Here is a 17,202-nt window from a genome sequence, read left to right on the forward strand (position 1 = left end):
TGAGGTAAGAGCTTGGAAGATGGCGATCATTCATTGGCTAAAAATGCATTTCTTTCAGAGGGACTGACCCTGCTAGTACTGACTGATAACTACCCCTCCCCCTGGAAGCGGGTGATAGACTACAAGCTGGGCTCCTATGGGCTCTCACCAATTTTCTTAATGTCCCTAGACTTTGACCAAGCAAAGCAAGTAGTAATCAATAGAATGAAGGAAATGGAGTTGCAAGAACTAAATAGGTTGGCTTGCCACAGCAGGGACAGAATCAAACAGGGAATGTGGGAATCGGCAAGATATCTAAATGATCTAATCATAGGTTTCTTCAGAGCCAGATTTAATATTTCCCATTCCTTCAGGGCAGGTATAAGAAAACACCAATAGCAGAACGGGTATGTATATGTGGTAAACGAGAAGTTGAAGGTATCTCGCATGTTTTATTGTACTGTGAGTTATATAGAGTTTATAGGTCATTGTATATTCTCCCCTTACTAGAGAGATTGCCAGGGAGGGCAGACAATTTTTAAGTAGGCTTTCTCCTCCAGGACTCAAACCTGGCTATTATGCATGCAGTGGTAAAATTCTGTGTTACTGCAGTGTCTACAAGAAAAAAATTGATTACAGAATTATAGCTGTCAATTTGTGCCAATTTTTGGAGATAGAACAATCTTTGGAAAATGATATTTACATACCTACTTATTGGCTCTCCACTTATATAAACCAGGTAGTGACCCTAACTGTTTGAGAACATGTATTTTCTTAACAGGGATGTTTTTATCCACTATTAATGTATTATAATGTGTCAGTACTATTTTTTATATATATTGTAAATAGTAATGTCTATTGTTGGTCTAAGACCATAATAAAGTTATATTCTTCTATTTTTCCATCTACCTTTGGAATGTTAACTATGAAACTGTTCCTGTTTCAACTTTTCTTTGCTTTACAGACCTGCAAAGATCATAAATGTGAAGATTGATTGTAAAGTTACTTTTTCATCACTGTTGTAACTGTGAATAGTTGCTAAATGAGGCAATTGCTAAACAAGGACTACCAATAATAAATTTACTGTTGCATAAACTGTCTTGAATCACAATTGCTATGTCAGAGGATTATAGCCCTGAGGATGAGAAAGAGAGCTGGGAGAAAATTATATCTGGTTATATTGTTAATTTTGGCTGAAATATTGAAGGTTTGAAAATGAATGGAGGCTGTGTTTACATTTAAGAAAGTTTGAACATAATAATATTAATTCTTTTGTAAGAATTCTCAGTAACTATTTCCTAGCCAAATCAATGTTTTTAAGGAACATGTGAGGAGAGGCAGAGTATACTATGGAGTCCAAACTGCTTTATTTTGTTTTGTTTTTTAATATTAGCATTTCAGATGTCATATTTGTGTCAGTTTATTATTTTGCTCACAAAGGATTTAGCTTGTCTAATGTACAGTGTTTTGATAGCATTATCAAAATATACTCTTTCAGATTTTTTAAATAATGGCAAATATAGTTACAAAATTTGAATTATTTAGGTAATTATTATTTTTCATTAATTAGGTATTGTCTTGTTTCTGTTACATAAACTGTGGGTTATGTAATGTTTCATTTATTTAAATTGCAAGCATTATTTGGTGAGTCTCCAAATGGAAAGTTTATTAAACTTATTGGCACCTGGATGACCTTACATAATGCAAATTCAGTTAATTTTAAGTAGTTTTGGTAAAAAAAAAAATGGTTGTAAACTTTCCAAACATTGCACCTGTTGTGTTTTCCTTCTTATGGAGGATAATGAAAAAAATGACTGCTTTTACAAATGTATGGGACAGAGAATTGCTGGTGGAACTCTTCAGATACCATGGTGATGGTCTTAGTATCTTTGACTATCCACAGTATAGTATCAATGCTTTGCAATTAAGTGTGCGATAATTATCTTGGTTTGCTCTATTTGCAGATGCTGCAATGATGGAATTGAGCTGCACTGAAGCACCTCTTTATGTAAGTACTACAACTTTAGACTTATGCCCTTTTCGTTTGTTTTGAATAGAGGCTTATTGAAAGGAAGCATGAATGAAGCAAAATATTGTGTCTTGCTTGACAGAATCTGAAAGCTATTGAATGCTGCTGTCTCATTCTAACTGGGCCATGCCTTTTATGTGCACTGTTTCTCATTGTTCTTGAGGTAATTTTCAAATTGTGGTATACAGATATTTGTACTTAAAGATAATATAACCTAGTACTTAAAGATAATATAACCTAGTTTGTACTTAAAGATAATTTAAATCAGAAAATATTTAAATCACAAAATATAGACATCATTGCAAATATACCCATTATCTTAATAGCTCCACTCAAATGAAGAACTTCAAACCACTACTTCATAGTGAAAAGCTACTGCTGGATAGTCCATGATATAATTGGTACCATTAGAGCAGAATTATTACCCCCTTTATTTCTCCCAGCACAATAAGCAGGAGACACTCAATGCAACTGGGCTAATTTATAGTGTGATGAAGTGAGTAAAGTAACATGTATTACAGGAGGCCCTATATAACCATTAAGTTTGGAGTTTAAAAGAATGAATTATGCATGGAATGGATGAGAGGAAAGCACTCTCTGGAGTTGAAGTGATGGTAGATTCTGAATTAGGAGTATCTTTAACACACATACATTTATTTGCAAGTCTGCTTTGACAATTTTTAAAATAATATTTCTTACCATAGTGAAAATATGGTTTAGAAAGGTATGTTTCTCCAGAAATGTAATCTGATATTTAGTGCATGATTTTTTCTTGCTGTATCTGCCTATTTTCTATTTTTGTAATTGAGGTTGAATTAAGCTAATTTAGCTTTAATAGTCTATGTATACTTGAATGGCAAGATGCAATTTTTATATGAATAAATTAGTTCCTGTAGTTCAAATAGGGAAATGTAGGCAAAAGTAACAAGATACCAAATTATGATAGGAGTCCTGCGACTATGTTGAATGACCATCTAATATCTTCATTCTTCCCTAGCCTGATATAATCAAGGATTTTATCAAAGAAATTTTAAAGCACTTGCTTTGGAATAGTTGCAATATTTCTGGGGATTAAAAAGCAAATTTAATTTAAAAAATGAATGCATGTTTATATTTCATTGTATTTTATAAGAAAACATATATTTATAAAAATAGATTAATTAAGAACTTATTTTTAATCTCTAAATATTTTTTATGTGTCTATGTTGAGAGAAGTAAATTAACCCGTATAATCTTTTAAATTTGACTTTAGTATTTTACTTAATTGATGTATCTTAACATGAAGATACACTCCAGATGTGTTAGGTTAATGGTATATTATCTGAAAGTAATGGCAGATTGGGGAAGGCTAATCAATCAGGCTTGGTTAAGGTATCAATTCTAAATGCATTCTACTAGCAACAATGACATGCTAAGCATAATGGTTCAATTCATATAGATGTTAAATCAGGGTTTGAATCATTTTTGAATCATGGTATATGGAACAAGCCATAATGGTCAACTGTGTTGAATTACAGTTCTTGCAGTCTTTTGCCATTGGCCAGCAGGATGTTGAAAAACAAAATGCTCTTTAATGGATGATAAATTAAGAACAAACAGATCAAATTTTGTACTAGATAACGGTTGAAACAAATCATGAGCTTGACTTCTAAATGGCATTTTTTGTGCATGACATATTTTGTTTTTTTGTTGTGATTTGTATCATATCCTTCAGAAACCACCTGCAGCAGATCACAATTGACCATGATGGCTTAGATGGCATAAGTAATAGCCCCAAAACATCTAGATGGTAGTAGAAGTGAAGGGAGGGAACCATCTCCACTAGATAGAGTGAAATGTGGAAACTTTGTTTTGATAACATAATGGAATTAATATCTACCAGTAAATGATTGGGGAATTGTTTTTAATTTATTACATAGAGAGTAATACTGTTGATACTACAATTATTTTTTAAATATGTAGCTTGACTATACTGCTATTACTTAGGTTGTTGACTATATTTTTAAATCAGTTACATTTCTGTTCAAAGTTGTATAAATAAGAAAAGAAATCCTGTGGTAAGATGGGCAGCCAACAGAATGTCCAGTAAAAAGATTTAGAATAACATATTATAATAATGAGTATCCTTTGAAAATCTTGGATCACAAAATCCATCATTCCTAGACTAGTAAGCACAGCCAGTGGATCAGAGGTGCTATTCAGCTGGTTCTCACCTACTCAGGCGAACCGGTAGCAAAAATTTGGCGTGGGTCGCCGAACCGGTAGCAACATCTAGCTGGCCATGCCCCCAACCTGGTCATCCAGTTTCTGCTCACTCGCTTGCCCCACCCACCCGATGCTCGCTGTCCCAGTTTAAAGGAGGACTTTAAAGGAGGACAGTTTAAAGGAGTTTAAAGGAGGACAGTTTAAAGCAGCCACTTGAAAACACATGACTGTGGGCGGAGCAGCGATCCGTTAACCTGCAAAACTGTTCCAAGGCTGGATTCTTCATGGACACTAGAAGTATCGTTTCCCCTTGTGAGTAAAGTGCCTGGAGCGAGAGGAAAGAACGCTGGGGGGAATCCAGCCATTGGGAGCTTGAAGTAGCTTCAAATGCAAGTCCGTTTACTTGCAGAACTTCTCCAATACTGGGATTCACTTCCCCTTGTGAGTAAAGTGCCTGGAGGAGAGGGAAAGAATGCTGGAGGAGGGGAGGGTGGGGGAAATCCAGCCATGGGGAAGTTTGCAGGAGCTTCAAATGCAAGTCCGTTTATCTGCAGAACTTCTCTAATGCTGGATTCACTTCCCCTTGTGAATAAGGTGCCTGGAGTGAGAGGGAATGAAGGCTGACGGGTATGTGTGTGTGTGTGTGTGTGTGAGAGAGAGAGAGAGAGAGAAGAAAGAAAAAAAAGAAAGAAAGAAAGAGGAAGGGAGAGAAAGAAAGAGGAAGAAAGAGAAAGAAAGAAAGAAAAAGAAATAGGAAGCGAGAGAGTGTGGTGTGTGTGTGAGAGAGAGAAAAAGAAAGGAAGGGAGAGAAAGACAGAAAGAGACAAAGAAAGAGAAAGAAAGAAAAGGAAATAGGAAGAAAGAGAGAGAGAGAGACCGAGAAAACTCTGTGCTACTATTTTTAATTGTTCCATTATTTATCATGTGTTAATATTTTACACTGTCCCTACACCTAGAGTGATTCTACTGCCTTTCTTTTGCCCAGGGCTACTACATATTTTTCAGGGTTTACATGCATTCAATGTCTATAGTCCAGAGCATAAATACATGTGTGTTTAACAGAGTTAAAAGGGAGTTTGGAGGTCTTCTAGTCCAAGCCCCTGCTCAAGCAGGAAAACTGAGGATGCCAAACTCTGAGTAGAGGTCCTGGGAAAGGTGTCAGAATAACACTTAGAAGGGACTTTTGGGGGAACTCTATACCATTTCAGAGAAATGGCATACAGTCTTTTAAAAATTTCCACTGATTGATCACCCAAAACTTCTGGGGACAAGCAGGTCCACTGCTTAATTGTTCTCACTGTCAGAAAATTTCTCCTTAGTTTTAGGTTGCTTCTCTCTTTGTTCAGTTTCCATCCATTGCTTCTTGTTTGCCTCCTGGTGCTTTTGAAAATACATTCCCCCCCCTTTCTTTGTGGTAGCCCCTTAAAAGCCTGTTGCCTATATCACGCTCTTGAGTAAAGCATGTGAGCTATTTTCTCCTTTCAGTGCTCCATGAAAGTACATCTATAGTATGCAGATAATAAAGTCAAAAAAGGTGAACAACATTTTTACAGAACTATAGATAAGTTGAGGCTGGGTGACAAGGAATGGCTGGGAGGGGCCAGGTGAGGCACCCCTTGATGTGGGTGACATTGAGTTGGCCATGCCCACCCAGTCACATGCCCACCAAGCCATGCCCACCCAGTCACATGCCCACCAAGCCATGCCCACCCAGTCACATGACCACCAAGCCATGCCCACCCAGTCACATGACCACCAAGCACACCCACCCAGTCACATGACCACTAAGCCACACCCACCCAGTCACATGACCACCAAGCCATGCCCACCAAATAAGCCGCGCCCACAGAACGAGTAGTAAAAGTTTTTGAATTCCACCACTGCAGTGGATGATATAATTTGTCATCAAATTTTGAAGGAACTGTGCTAGGGAAGATTATATCAATATACAAATAAATGTGAGCAGCCTGACAAATAAATGTGAGCAACCTGACCTTGTATAAACAGGCATACAGATGGAAATCAGTCACAATTGTGTTCTATTGATGAAACAGCAATAGCCTATGCCAGAAATGGCCCAGTAATTGCCTTCTAATGTAGTACATAAACCTCTTGGGATTCCTTCCATTAGAGAAACTCCTGCCTTATTAGTATATCTTCATGGGAAACACAATCAAGTTGGTATTTAAATCAGACATAGACAGCAGTTCTTTTGTCTGTTTTCCTTGAATAGATTACTGACTTACTGTGTTTGGCTGAAATCTTATACAGTACATTCGGAGTTTGAAGATTTGAATGAATCACAATATTTGTGTAAGAAGGAGATGGTGAAAATAATCTACTTGAGTTTCAATCTTTTTACAGCGTGGCATAGAACTCATCAGAGCATAAAAAGATGATACACTTGTGAGTTCTGTTTTATTTGGGGGAATATAGAGGGAGAGAAAGATAGTAAGGTTGATGATTTCATTTGTCAATATGGCACCCAGCAGAAATCACACAAAATACCATTTCAATTTTCACTTGCTCAGTGAAGTAGTGAAAATCTCAACTTAAAAGCTGGCAAGGAAGTCACTGAAGGATGAACATATGAAATTCAAATTACATTGTTGAACATAAGGATGCCAGGAATGTGACATGCATATAGGTTTGAAATCAACAGGGTTTTAACAAATATCCTATTTGTTTGGCGGAAATTACATGATGCCTGTAATATACTAGTTATATGGTAGTATTAGTAAATTGTTTGGGGATGTAAAAATGGGGGTGGTAGGACAGTAACACATGTGTTGGAAATAAATTCATTTGATTTTTAATGTACAGATTATGATCTTACTGAAATTAAGTGCAAATATTGTGCATTTTCATTATTTCTGAGGACCATTTATATCCTGGAGACAAACTATTTAAATAAATTCCAGTTGATGTCTCTTCTTAGTAATAACTTTTGTGATATTAACCAGGGGTGGGATTCAATTTTTTTAACATCCGGTTCTGTGGGCGTGGCTTAGTTGGTGGGCGTGGCTGGGTGGTCATGTGACTGGATGGACATGGCTTGGTCATGTTATTGGCTGGGCGTGGCCAACTCAATATCACTCACATCGAGGCACCATCTCCTCGCCTGGCCTCTCATGACTGTGGGGATGCTGCAACAGTCGTAAGTGTGAAAAACAGTCATAAGTCACTTTTTTCAGTGCCATTGTAACTTTGAATGGTCACTCCACACAAGCAAAGTACCAGCAAAGGAGGGGAAAAAACTCCAGAGAAGTTCCAGAGACAGGAAGTCTAGTCCTGCCAAGAATGTAATAAGGGTTAACAGAGAGGCAGTTTCTGTAAGCAATACCAGAATGTTTCCTTCCTGCCTTCCTACAGGATTAGGCCAGTAATTTCTTCTAACAACCGGTTCTCCGAACTGCTTAGAATGTTAACAACCGGTCCTAGCGAATAGGTGCGAACTGGTAGAATCCCACCCCTGATACTAACTGAGACAATGCATGGAATTTAAATCACACAAATATTCTCAAATTTAAGATTTGGAAGTAGAAGAGCATTATGTCATAATTTGTGATTTTAACTTTTGTTTTTCAGTTTTTTTAAATTTCACATTTACAATATAAAAGTTAGATCTTTTAACAGGAAATAATGTAGTGATCTGTCTTTTTCAGTGTTTTGTTTTACTGTACTATAGTAATACTAAACTATAGTATACTATACCAGACAATTTGGTACAAGTAAATAATATGAGGCAAATCAATCTATTTACAGCATAAAGTTAAAAAACTTTATATGTTAAGGCATTTTTACTTGTTTGACATTTTAAAATATAATAGCATTTTAAATTCTCACATTCATTTGGCAACAGCAATGATGGCATGTTCTGAGAATGTGAATGACCTTTCAAAGCCATTTTAACTTGGAAGATCTGGTCAATCTTATGTCTTGTTGAAATGAATGTAAACTTGCATAAGTTCAGAGGAAAACTTGATGTTACACTGCTAGCATAGCAAATAGTATTCATCTAATGTGTGAACCAATTAAAAAAGCTCTCTTGTCAAATGTCAACATACTTCTAGACTAAATGACAAAACTTCATAGTTAGCTATTAGGTGATATGTACAATCGCTTTATGTTCCTTCTATAAATTGAAAAGTTCTTTTGATCTCTTTGTATTCTGCAAATAATCTTTTCTTTTCAATCTTTCCTCTGTTGGCTTTAGTTGACTCAAGGCTAAGCAAAATAAATTAGTTCCTAAATGGATGCCTTTAATTCATTTAGTCCCAGGGAGCCCATCTTGGTTTGTAAACTTTAAAAATTACAGTATAACCTTATGCTACCCCCAGATTGGAGAAGGCTGTAGTATTGTTATTGTTTAGTTATGAATGATCAAATTTCACCAAGTTCTTTCTTGTAATTTCTCTGTTATTCAAGCAGAATATATTTTATTACTAGCCCTACCTAGCAGTACAATTTAAATAATAAATATGCTAATGGCATCATGTAAAAATACAAATGTTTTTTGCAAATAATATTTATAGTTTCTAAAGATTTATATTCAAAGATTAATCTTTTATAATATGTAGCCATATGCATATGTTTTTCTAATCAAATTATTTTAAGAATGCTCTTTTATAGATTCAACAGAAATAAAAGTATATTCAGATTAAAGATGTGTTGCATAATTTTTTCTTTCTTTTTATCTTGCATCTTCTTTTACCTTTTTTTCCTGATCTTTATTTTCATTTGTAATTTATATTACAATAAACTTTAATAAAGTATTATTATTGGTATTGCTTATTTATGTGTGTGTGTGTGTGTATGTGTATAAAGTTAATCTGTGGTAAGATGTGCAGCAAACAAATAAATAAATTTCTGAAAGTGATTAAGAAATAAGGTTCAGTGAACCTTATGTCCATATAGGCTACAATATGAGTTTGGTTGAAATCCCTTGCCTCCCAGCTACTCAACTCACAAGTCAACCACAAAAACCTCAGTTCCCGCAGTCTACTCACAAGGAGCAGCTGTCTTAGCCTGAAAAGTGGGCGAAATCATAATCTTTCCTTTTTCTGGAGAGACTTTGCCAGATGAACTTCACTGTCTGGCTGCTGATCCCTGCCACAATGTTCCTTCTGGTTCATTATAAATTTTTACCTGAAGTCAGGTAAGACAATTTCTGAATAAAAGGTAAAGTGGTTTTAGAATTGAGATTTATAGCTCTGGCTGTAAAGCCTAATAAAAAATTAGTCTGCTATAAGACATGAGTCAGGCCTCAGTCCAGCTCATTAGCCCTGCCAAGAAATCAGACAGGAAACAGGATTAGATGAACTAATTCTACTTTATTGTAAAGCCAAATTAACAGAATCTTGCAAGTCTGAACATATAAACTTCCTGCTGCCCTTTTAACTGCAGCAGGTCTTTCCTAAGTTTCTTTCTCTGACACTTTAAGCCACTGGGAGCTCCTGTCTCTCTTGTCTTATTGTTTCCTAAGCAGCATCTCTTTCCCTCTTTCGCCAGGGTCAGTCACACAAGTTGCTTGAGCTGTAGTAATAGTAAGTCATCCAGAATCATTGAGGAGTAGATGGCATAGGAATGTGTAAACAATAAATAAATAGATCTGTTCTTCACTAAAAATTTGGAAGTATTCCCTAAAGTCTCCCTGTAATAGTTCCATATTGCAGTGCATAAAAAGGTAGAATATTTAAGAATTAGCATTTAATTTCATCCTGGACTGCTTTGATCAATCCTGTATTCAGCTTCAGTGTACTTATATTAAGCTTTGATTTGGGAGACCACAGAGACCTCTGATGAATACAGTGACTGGATATTGATAGTTAAAAACAGTGAATGATAATATTAATTACAAAATATTTTGATTGTTGATTATTATATGTAGTAGAGCTTGAAAATCAGTTTTGATCTTTGGTTTGTTCAAAAATTCTAGATAATGCATTTTGTCATAGCAAAGTTTCTGTGGTAACATTTTGTGAGCCATTGTATTTAATTCTAGACTTGGAATAACCTTGTGACAATTATCTCTAGCAGTGATTTTTCAAGTATGAAAATATTAGTAAGCTTTATGATAAATATCTCTTTGAGGACCTTTGAAACTATTCTGCCTGGTGCTTCAGTTTAATTATAACTTAATTAGAAGTGTGATATATATAGGGAACTGGTTTGGGACTCTTATGATTTTAATACAAATATAGATCTGAAATCTAGTATATATACGTAATTTGGTGCTAGGCTAACTTATTTAGACAAGTTGCATTAAAAGCAAACAATCACTTCCTAAGCACTAGATAAACACAACTGATAATTTGTGAAATATGGAATTGCAGAGAGCAGGACAAAGACTGTATCAAGCAAGAGGGAAAAATATGATTTTCTTTAGTTGAACTCTGTATAGAAGAAAGATTAGCATATCTTGTTTTTTTAAGGAAAAATCCCGATTAATTAAATCCTAATTAATTAACTGGTTGTTCTGAACTGGCTTGTTTAGCTTTTCACTACACTAATAATTTACTGGGCAGCATAAATAAAAGAGAGGCAATTTTTTTTTAATGAAAAGCCAGTATGGAACACTTCAATCCCCCAGTAAATTCTGCCACTGATCTTCAGTTTTCCATTGTTGAAAAGGGATTTTTAAAGACTGATTATGTCATGAAAGAGTTGAATTGTAATAAATAAACCAAGAAATTTAATTTTATTCCTTTGACTTGAATTGGGTAGTTATCTTTAAATTATTTTTTACTTGGCTCCCTAATACAAGATTGCCTGTGATAATCTCAATAGAGTAGAATAGAATACTTTATTGGCCAAGTGTGATTGGACACACAAGGAATTTGTCTTGGTGTAAATACTCTCAATATACAGGTAAACTCGAAAAATTAGAATATTGTGCAAAAGTTCATTTATTTCAGTAATCCAACTTAAAAGGTGAACCTAATATATGAGATAGACTCATTACATGCAAAGCAGGATAGTTCAAGCCATGATGTCTCATAATTGAGATGAATATGGCTTACAGCTCATGAAAACCCCAAATCCACAATCTCAGAAAATTAGAATATTGTGAAAAGGTTCAATATTCTAGGCTCAAAGTGTCCCACTCTAATCAGCTAATTAAGCCATAACACCTGCAAAGGGTTCCTGGGCCTTTAAATAGTCTCTCAGTCTGGTTCAGTAGGAATCATAGGAAAGACTGCTGACCTGACAGTTGTGCAGAAAACCATCATTGACACCCTCCATAAGGAGGGAAAGCCTCAAAAGGTAATTGCAAATGAAGTTGGATGTTCCCAAAGTGCTGTATCAAAGCACATTAATAGAAAGTTATGTGGAAGGGGAAAGTGTGGAAGAAAAAGGTGCACAAGCAGCAGGGATAACCGCAGCCTGGAGAGGATTATCAGGAAAAGGCCATTCAAAAGTGTTGGGGATTTTCACAAGGAGTGGACTGAGGCTGGAGTCAGTGCATCAAGAGCCACCACACACAGGCGGATCTTGGACATGGGCTTCAAATGTCGTATTCCTCTTGTCAAGCTGCTCCTGAACAACAAACGTCAGAAGCGTCTTACCTGGGTTAAAGAAAAACAGAACTGGTCTGTTGCTCAGTGGTCCAAAGTCCTCTTTTCTGATGAGAGCAACTTTTGCATCTCATTTGGAAACCAAGGACCCAGAGTCTGGAGGAAGAATGGAGAGGCACACACTGCAAGGTGCTTGAAGTCCAGTGTGAAGTTTCCACAGTCTGTGTTGATTTGGGGAGCCATGTCATCTGCTGGTGTTGGTCCACTGTCCAGGGTCAACGCAGTCATCTACCAGGAGATTTTGGAGCAGACGAGCTTTATGGCGATGCTGACTTCATTTTCCAACAGGACTTGGCACCTGTCCACACTGTCAAAAGCACCCAAACCTGGTTCAATAACCGTGGGATTACTGTGCTTGATTGGCCAGCAAACTCGCCTGACCTGAACCCCATAGAGAATCTATGGGGCATTGCCAAGAGAAAGATGAGAGACACGAGACCTAACAATGCAGAAGAGCTGAAGGCCGCTATTGAAGCATCCTGGTCTTCCATAGCACCTTAGCAGTGCCACAGGCGATAGCTTCCATGCCACACCGCATTGAGGCAGTAGTTGCTGCAAAAGGGGCCCAAACCAAGTACTGAGTACACATACACGCTTATACTTTTCAGAGGTCCAATAATGTTCTATGTACAATCCTTGTTTTATTGATTGTATGTAATATTCTAATTTTCTGAGATTGTGGATTTGGGGTTTTCATGAGCTGTAAGCCATAATGATCACAATTATGACAAATCACGGCTTGAACTATCCTGCTTTGCATGTAATGAGTCTATGTCATATATTAGTTTCACCTTTTAAGTTGCATTACTGCAATAAATGACCTTTTGCACGATATTCTAATTTTTCGAGTTTCACCTGCTCATAAAAGAAAAGTTACATTCGTCAAGAGCTGAGAATCATCAGGTACAACACTTAATGATAGTCATAGGGTACAATAAGCAATCAAATCATACTAGGAAACAGTCAATATAAATTGTAAGGATACAAGCGACAGTTGTGAAATTATTGATCTTAATAATATGAATTATAACTAAAAATTAATAGAACAATAAAATTGTTGCAATAATAGTCAGTAGGAAATTGGTACTGTCTGTACCGATGATATTTTACTATGTATTTATAGATCTCTTTCCCTATACACATCCAATAGTGAGTAACATATCTGAGATGAAATGGATACAGTTTCTAAAAATAATATCAGGAAACAACAGAGTTAACTTTCCTGTGTAGTCGTCGTTGGCAGCTTTCCCAGAAACTGTCTTCAAACCCAGATAAGGAGCCGCACGATAAATCAGAGCCGAAAGGCAAACAGAAGGCTTCTTCCAAACTGCGAACGTAATTAACGAAGTTTGACCCGAACAAGGATCTCTAGCTAACATGCCTCCTTATATTCCTTGAAGGGGCGTGTCAGTCTCTCTAATTAGTCTCTGATTTGACATTTCCTTTCAAATTGTGCTTGACGTCTCAGCCTACGTCTAGTCCTTGCATCAACCCAACATTCGTCAGTTTGATCATCACTCAAAGACTCTGGCACGTTCTGTGGATCAGCTGCTGACACCTGAGGCATAATTGATGTGGAAGGTTCTGGAGAGGAAGGTGATTCCGACACTTCCTCATCCTCCTGGCTCACGTCTGCATCTCCCATTAAAGCAGGTTCAAATTCCAATGCCAAACCCTCCTCATCACTCGAACCTGTGTCTTCTGACACATCAGACTCAAAGCGCACAGCAGGCTCAAACCTCCCAGTCACAACAATTTTAGATTAATGGTTGTCCAATCTCTTCTTCCAGTGTTGGAACATTCACAACTTTTGGAGGCAAGTTGTTCCACTGATTAATTGCTCTAACTGCGACGTAATTTCTGTTTAGTTCTAGGTTGCTTCTCTTCTTAATTAGTTTCCATCCATTGCTTCTTGTCATGCCTCCAGGTGCTTTGGGGAATAGCTTGACTCCCTCTTCTTTGTAGCAACCCCTGAGATATTGGAATGCTACTATCATGTCAGCCTTAGTCCTTCTTTTCATTCAACCAGATATACCCAATTCCAGCAACTGTTCTTTATATGTTTTAGCCTCCAGTCCCCTGATCATCTTTGTTGCTCTTCTCTGTGTACTCTTTTTAGAGTCTCAACATCTTTTTTACCTCATGGTGACAAAAACTGGCTTTAGTATTCCAAGTGTGGTCTTTCAAAGTCATTATAAAGTGATATTAACACTTCAGGTGATCTTGATTTTATCTCTTTGTTAATGCAGCCTAGAACTGTGTTGGCTTTTTTTGGTAGCTGCAGCACACTGCTGGCTCATACTTAAGCGATTATCCACGAGGACTCCGAGATCCCTCTCACAGTTATTACTATTAAGCCAGATACCGCCTATACTGTACCTGTGCATTTGGTTTTTTTTGCCTAAATGTAGAACCTTATTTTTTCACCATTGAATTTCATTTTGTTAGGTAGAACCCGATGTTCAAGTCTGTCAAGATCCTTCTGTATCTTAAGCCTATCTTCTGGAGTGTTGCCTATTCCTGCCAGTTTCGTATTGCCTGCAAATTTGATTTAATCTATGCCCTCACCCAGATCCTTGATGAAGAGGGTCTAAAACAGAGCCTTAGAGTACCCCTCCAAGTGTAAGGCATCCAGAAAGTATCAATCACTCCAAGACATTTTCTCTCCAATTGATTTATTTAGAAACAAATCTGGCATGTCAAAGGCAATTTCCCAAAGTAAAACTTTTTCGCATGTTACACAGAATCCACCTTTTCTCCTCCCACTTCTACACTTCATAAATCACGAGAACCAATTAACTGCCACTGGAATTTCTTAATACGACATACAGAATAAACTTGAACTTTTCAACTCCTGCAACTCTCTTAAAAAAATGTGGCAGCTGAATTTCAAAGCTGACAGGCCTTGAAAACTCCTCCTCCTAAAAGAAAAGGAAAAAAAAAACACATACAGGGTTAATACATTGTCCTAAACCCCCTCTCCCGCCTCCACGAGGACCCTTCGGTTTGTGGGGAAAATCCTCATGGAGTTGGTTAACCAATTGATCATCATGAACATCCCAACTCTTTACCCAACTAGCATCTGATAGGGGGTATCCTTTCCACAAGACCAAATATTGCAATCGGCCACTGTGTAATCTAGAATAGAGAATTTTTCGAATCTCATAATGTGTTTCCCCCTGTATCATTAACGGTTTAGGGGGAGTGATTGGCAGTGGTCTTATCATTGATGCAGTAGCTGGTTTTAATAAATTACAATGGAACACCAGATGAATTTTCCCCAATAGTCGAGGAAGACTTAATTGGACAGTGACCAGATTGATTATTTTTGAAACAGACCCAAGAATTTTGGACCCAGCTTCTTACTGGGCAGTTTCAACCTAAGATACTTGGTCAACAAATATACTTTGTCCCCTACTTTAAAAGGTGGTTAAAGGGATCTATGTTTATCCGCCTATTTTTTATATTTATTTTGCAGCTTTGTTCAAAGCTTTTTTGGTATCTTCCCACCCTTTCTTTAATGAGTTCATCCATTCTGTTAGGGACATGGATGAGGGAGGTTGTCTAGGTAATTCTGGCATCGGGACAAAATCCATTCCACTGTTGATTTGGAATGGAGTCAATCCCGTGCTGCTATGTACTGCATTACTGTAAGCAACCTCTACAAAAGGTAATAACTCAGCCCAATTTTCTTGTTGATAATTTACATAGCATCTAATGTATTGTTCAATCATGGCGTTAGTCCTCTCCACTGCTCCGTTACAAGCAGGATGGAAAGCTGAGGATAACCCTTGAGAGGAACCCCCTGAATCCTGGCTGGGTGGTGCCTCTCTGGAATAGGGGTCCCTGTGGCCTCGCTGTCGGTTGGGGCTGCAATTGTGGTTGCCAGGAGGAAGATGGGTTTGGCCTGGTTCCCTGGTTGGGTGGAGGGGAAGTGGCTGCTGTCTGCTGTCTGGGCAACCCCCCTTCAGACCAGGGCTGTGTTGGTGCTGGCTGCCATTGGCATTGAATCCACCCCTGGCCTGGATAAAATCCCCACCCTGGAGAGATACTCTCTGCAGGGGGCAAAATTCCTTGTGGAAAATGAGGGGATTGCCTCGGAGGCTGCAACATACCTCTGTCAGTTGATACTTCTTTCTGGCTTCCACCAACTGGCATCTGTATAGTCTCCTCATTCCTCGCAATACTTGGGTAAGTGAATATGGGTGGTCTCAAGCTTCCACCCATCCAAAGAGACTGTGAGACCAAACCTGTCACCTTTAAATTCTGGAACTGTTGATGTAAATCTGCCCTTGATGGACTTCCAGGATAAATCTGGGGGGTGTCTTCTTGGGAGAATTCTGACCCCAATTGTCTCTCTTCCCTCCAATCTGGCAGAATAGCAATATGCCTGGGGCTAGAAAAAGATTTCTCTTCAGACAGCTGGGTTACATCTGGGTTATAACAACTTCTTGAGTTGAAATGCTTCGGTATAGCTCCCAAATCTCTTTCTCCTACTGCCATCCTGAAGGCATCCATCATCTCCTCCAAACAAGGGCTGGCAGGTTCAATTAATGCTCTGGAGGGAGGGCCCCCACATGCTCCCCCCTGCACATCTCCAACTTCGGCTGATTGTTGATCTTTCTCCATCCCTGGGAAAAGAACTCCGGGGTGTCAGCCAAGCCCCCTTCAAAAAATAAAAGATCATTTTGGGAAATAAATGTAAGGCATCCAGAAAGTATCCATGATATCAATCACTCCAAGACATTTTCTCTCCAATTGATTTATTTAGAAACACACCTGACATGTCAAAGGCAATTTCCCAAAGTGAAACTTTTTCGCTTGTTACACAGAATCCACCTTCTCTCCTCCCACTTCTACACTTCATAAATCACAAGAACCAATTAACTGCCACTGGAATTTCTTAATACGACATACAGAATAACCTTGAACTTTTCAACTCCTGCAACTCTCTTAAAAAAATGTGGCAGCTGAATTTCAAAGCTGACACCATGTAGATGTAGTTCCATTGAGGACTACACGTTGAGTGCTGGTTGGCCAGTTACGAATCCCTAAGATTTTTCTATCTTATCAAGTACAGGTAGCACTTGACTTACAACCACAATTGAGCCCAAATATTCTGTTGTTAAGTGAGACATTTATTAAAAGACTTTTGCCTCATTTTATGACCTTTCTTACCACAGTTGTTAAGTGAATCATTTCAATTATTAAGTTAATTTCAAAGTTGTTAAGTGAATCTGGCCTCCCCATTGACTTTGCTTGTCAGAAGGTGGCAAATGCTGATCACACGACCCTAAGATACTGCAACTGTCATAAATATGAATAAGTTGCCAAGCACCTGAATTTTGATCGCATGACCATGGGGATACTGCAGAGGTTGTAACTGAAAAATGCCTTTTTCCAGTGCCATTG

General features: G+C 37.7%; 1 protein-coding gene across 1 annotated transcript in view; it reads left to right on the plus strand.

The window, feature by feature from the left end:
• The window catches only part of ARHGEF28 (Rho guanine nucleotide exchange factor 28), a 147,956-nt gene that overhangs the window by 15,472 nt on the left and 115,282 nt on the right, over positions 1-17,202 (plus strand). The window contains exon 2 of the mRNA XM_026670627.2: positions 1,944-1,987. Within this exon, the coding sequence (XP_026526412.2) occupies positions 1,944-1,987 (44 nt within the window). The remainder of the gene's footprint in view (positions 1-1,943; positions 1,988-17,202) is intronic.

This window comes from Notechis scutatus, chromosome 2, assembly GCF_049901735.1.
Source record: "Notechis scutatus isolate UNSWTSFEM ecotype Mainland chromosome 2, rNotScu1.2, whole genome shotgun sequence".
Classification (NCBI taxonomy): Eukaryota; Metazoa; Chordata; class Lepidosauria; order Squamata; family Elapidae; genus Notechis; species Notechis scutatus.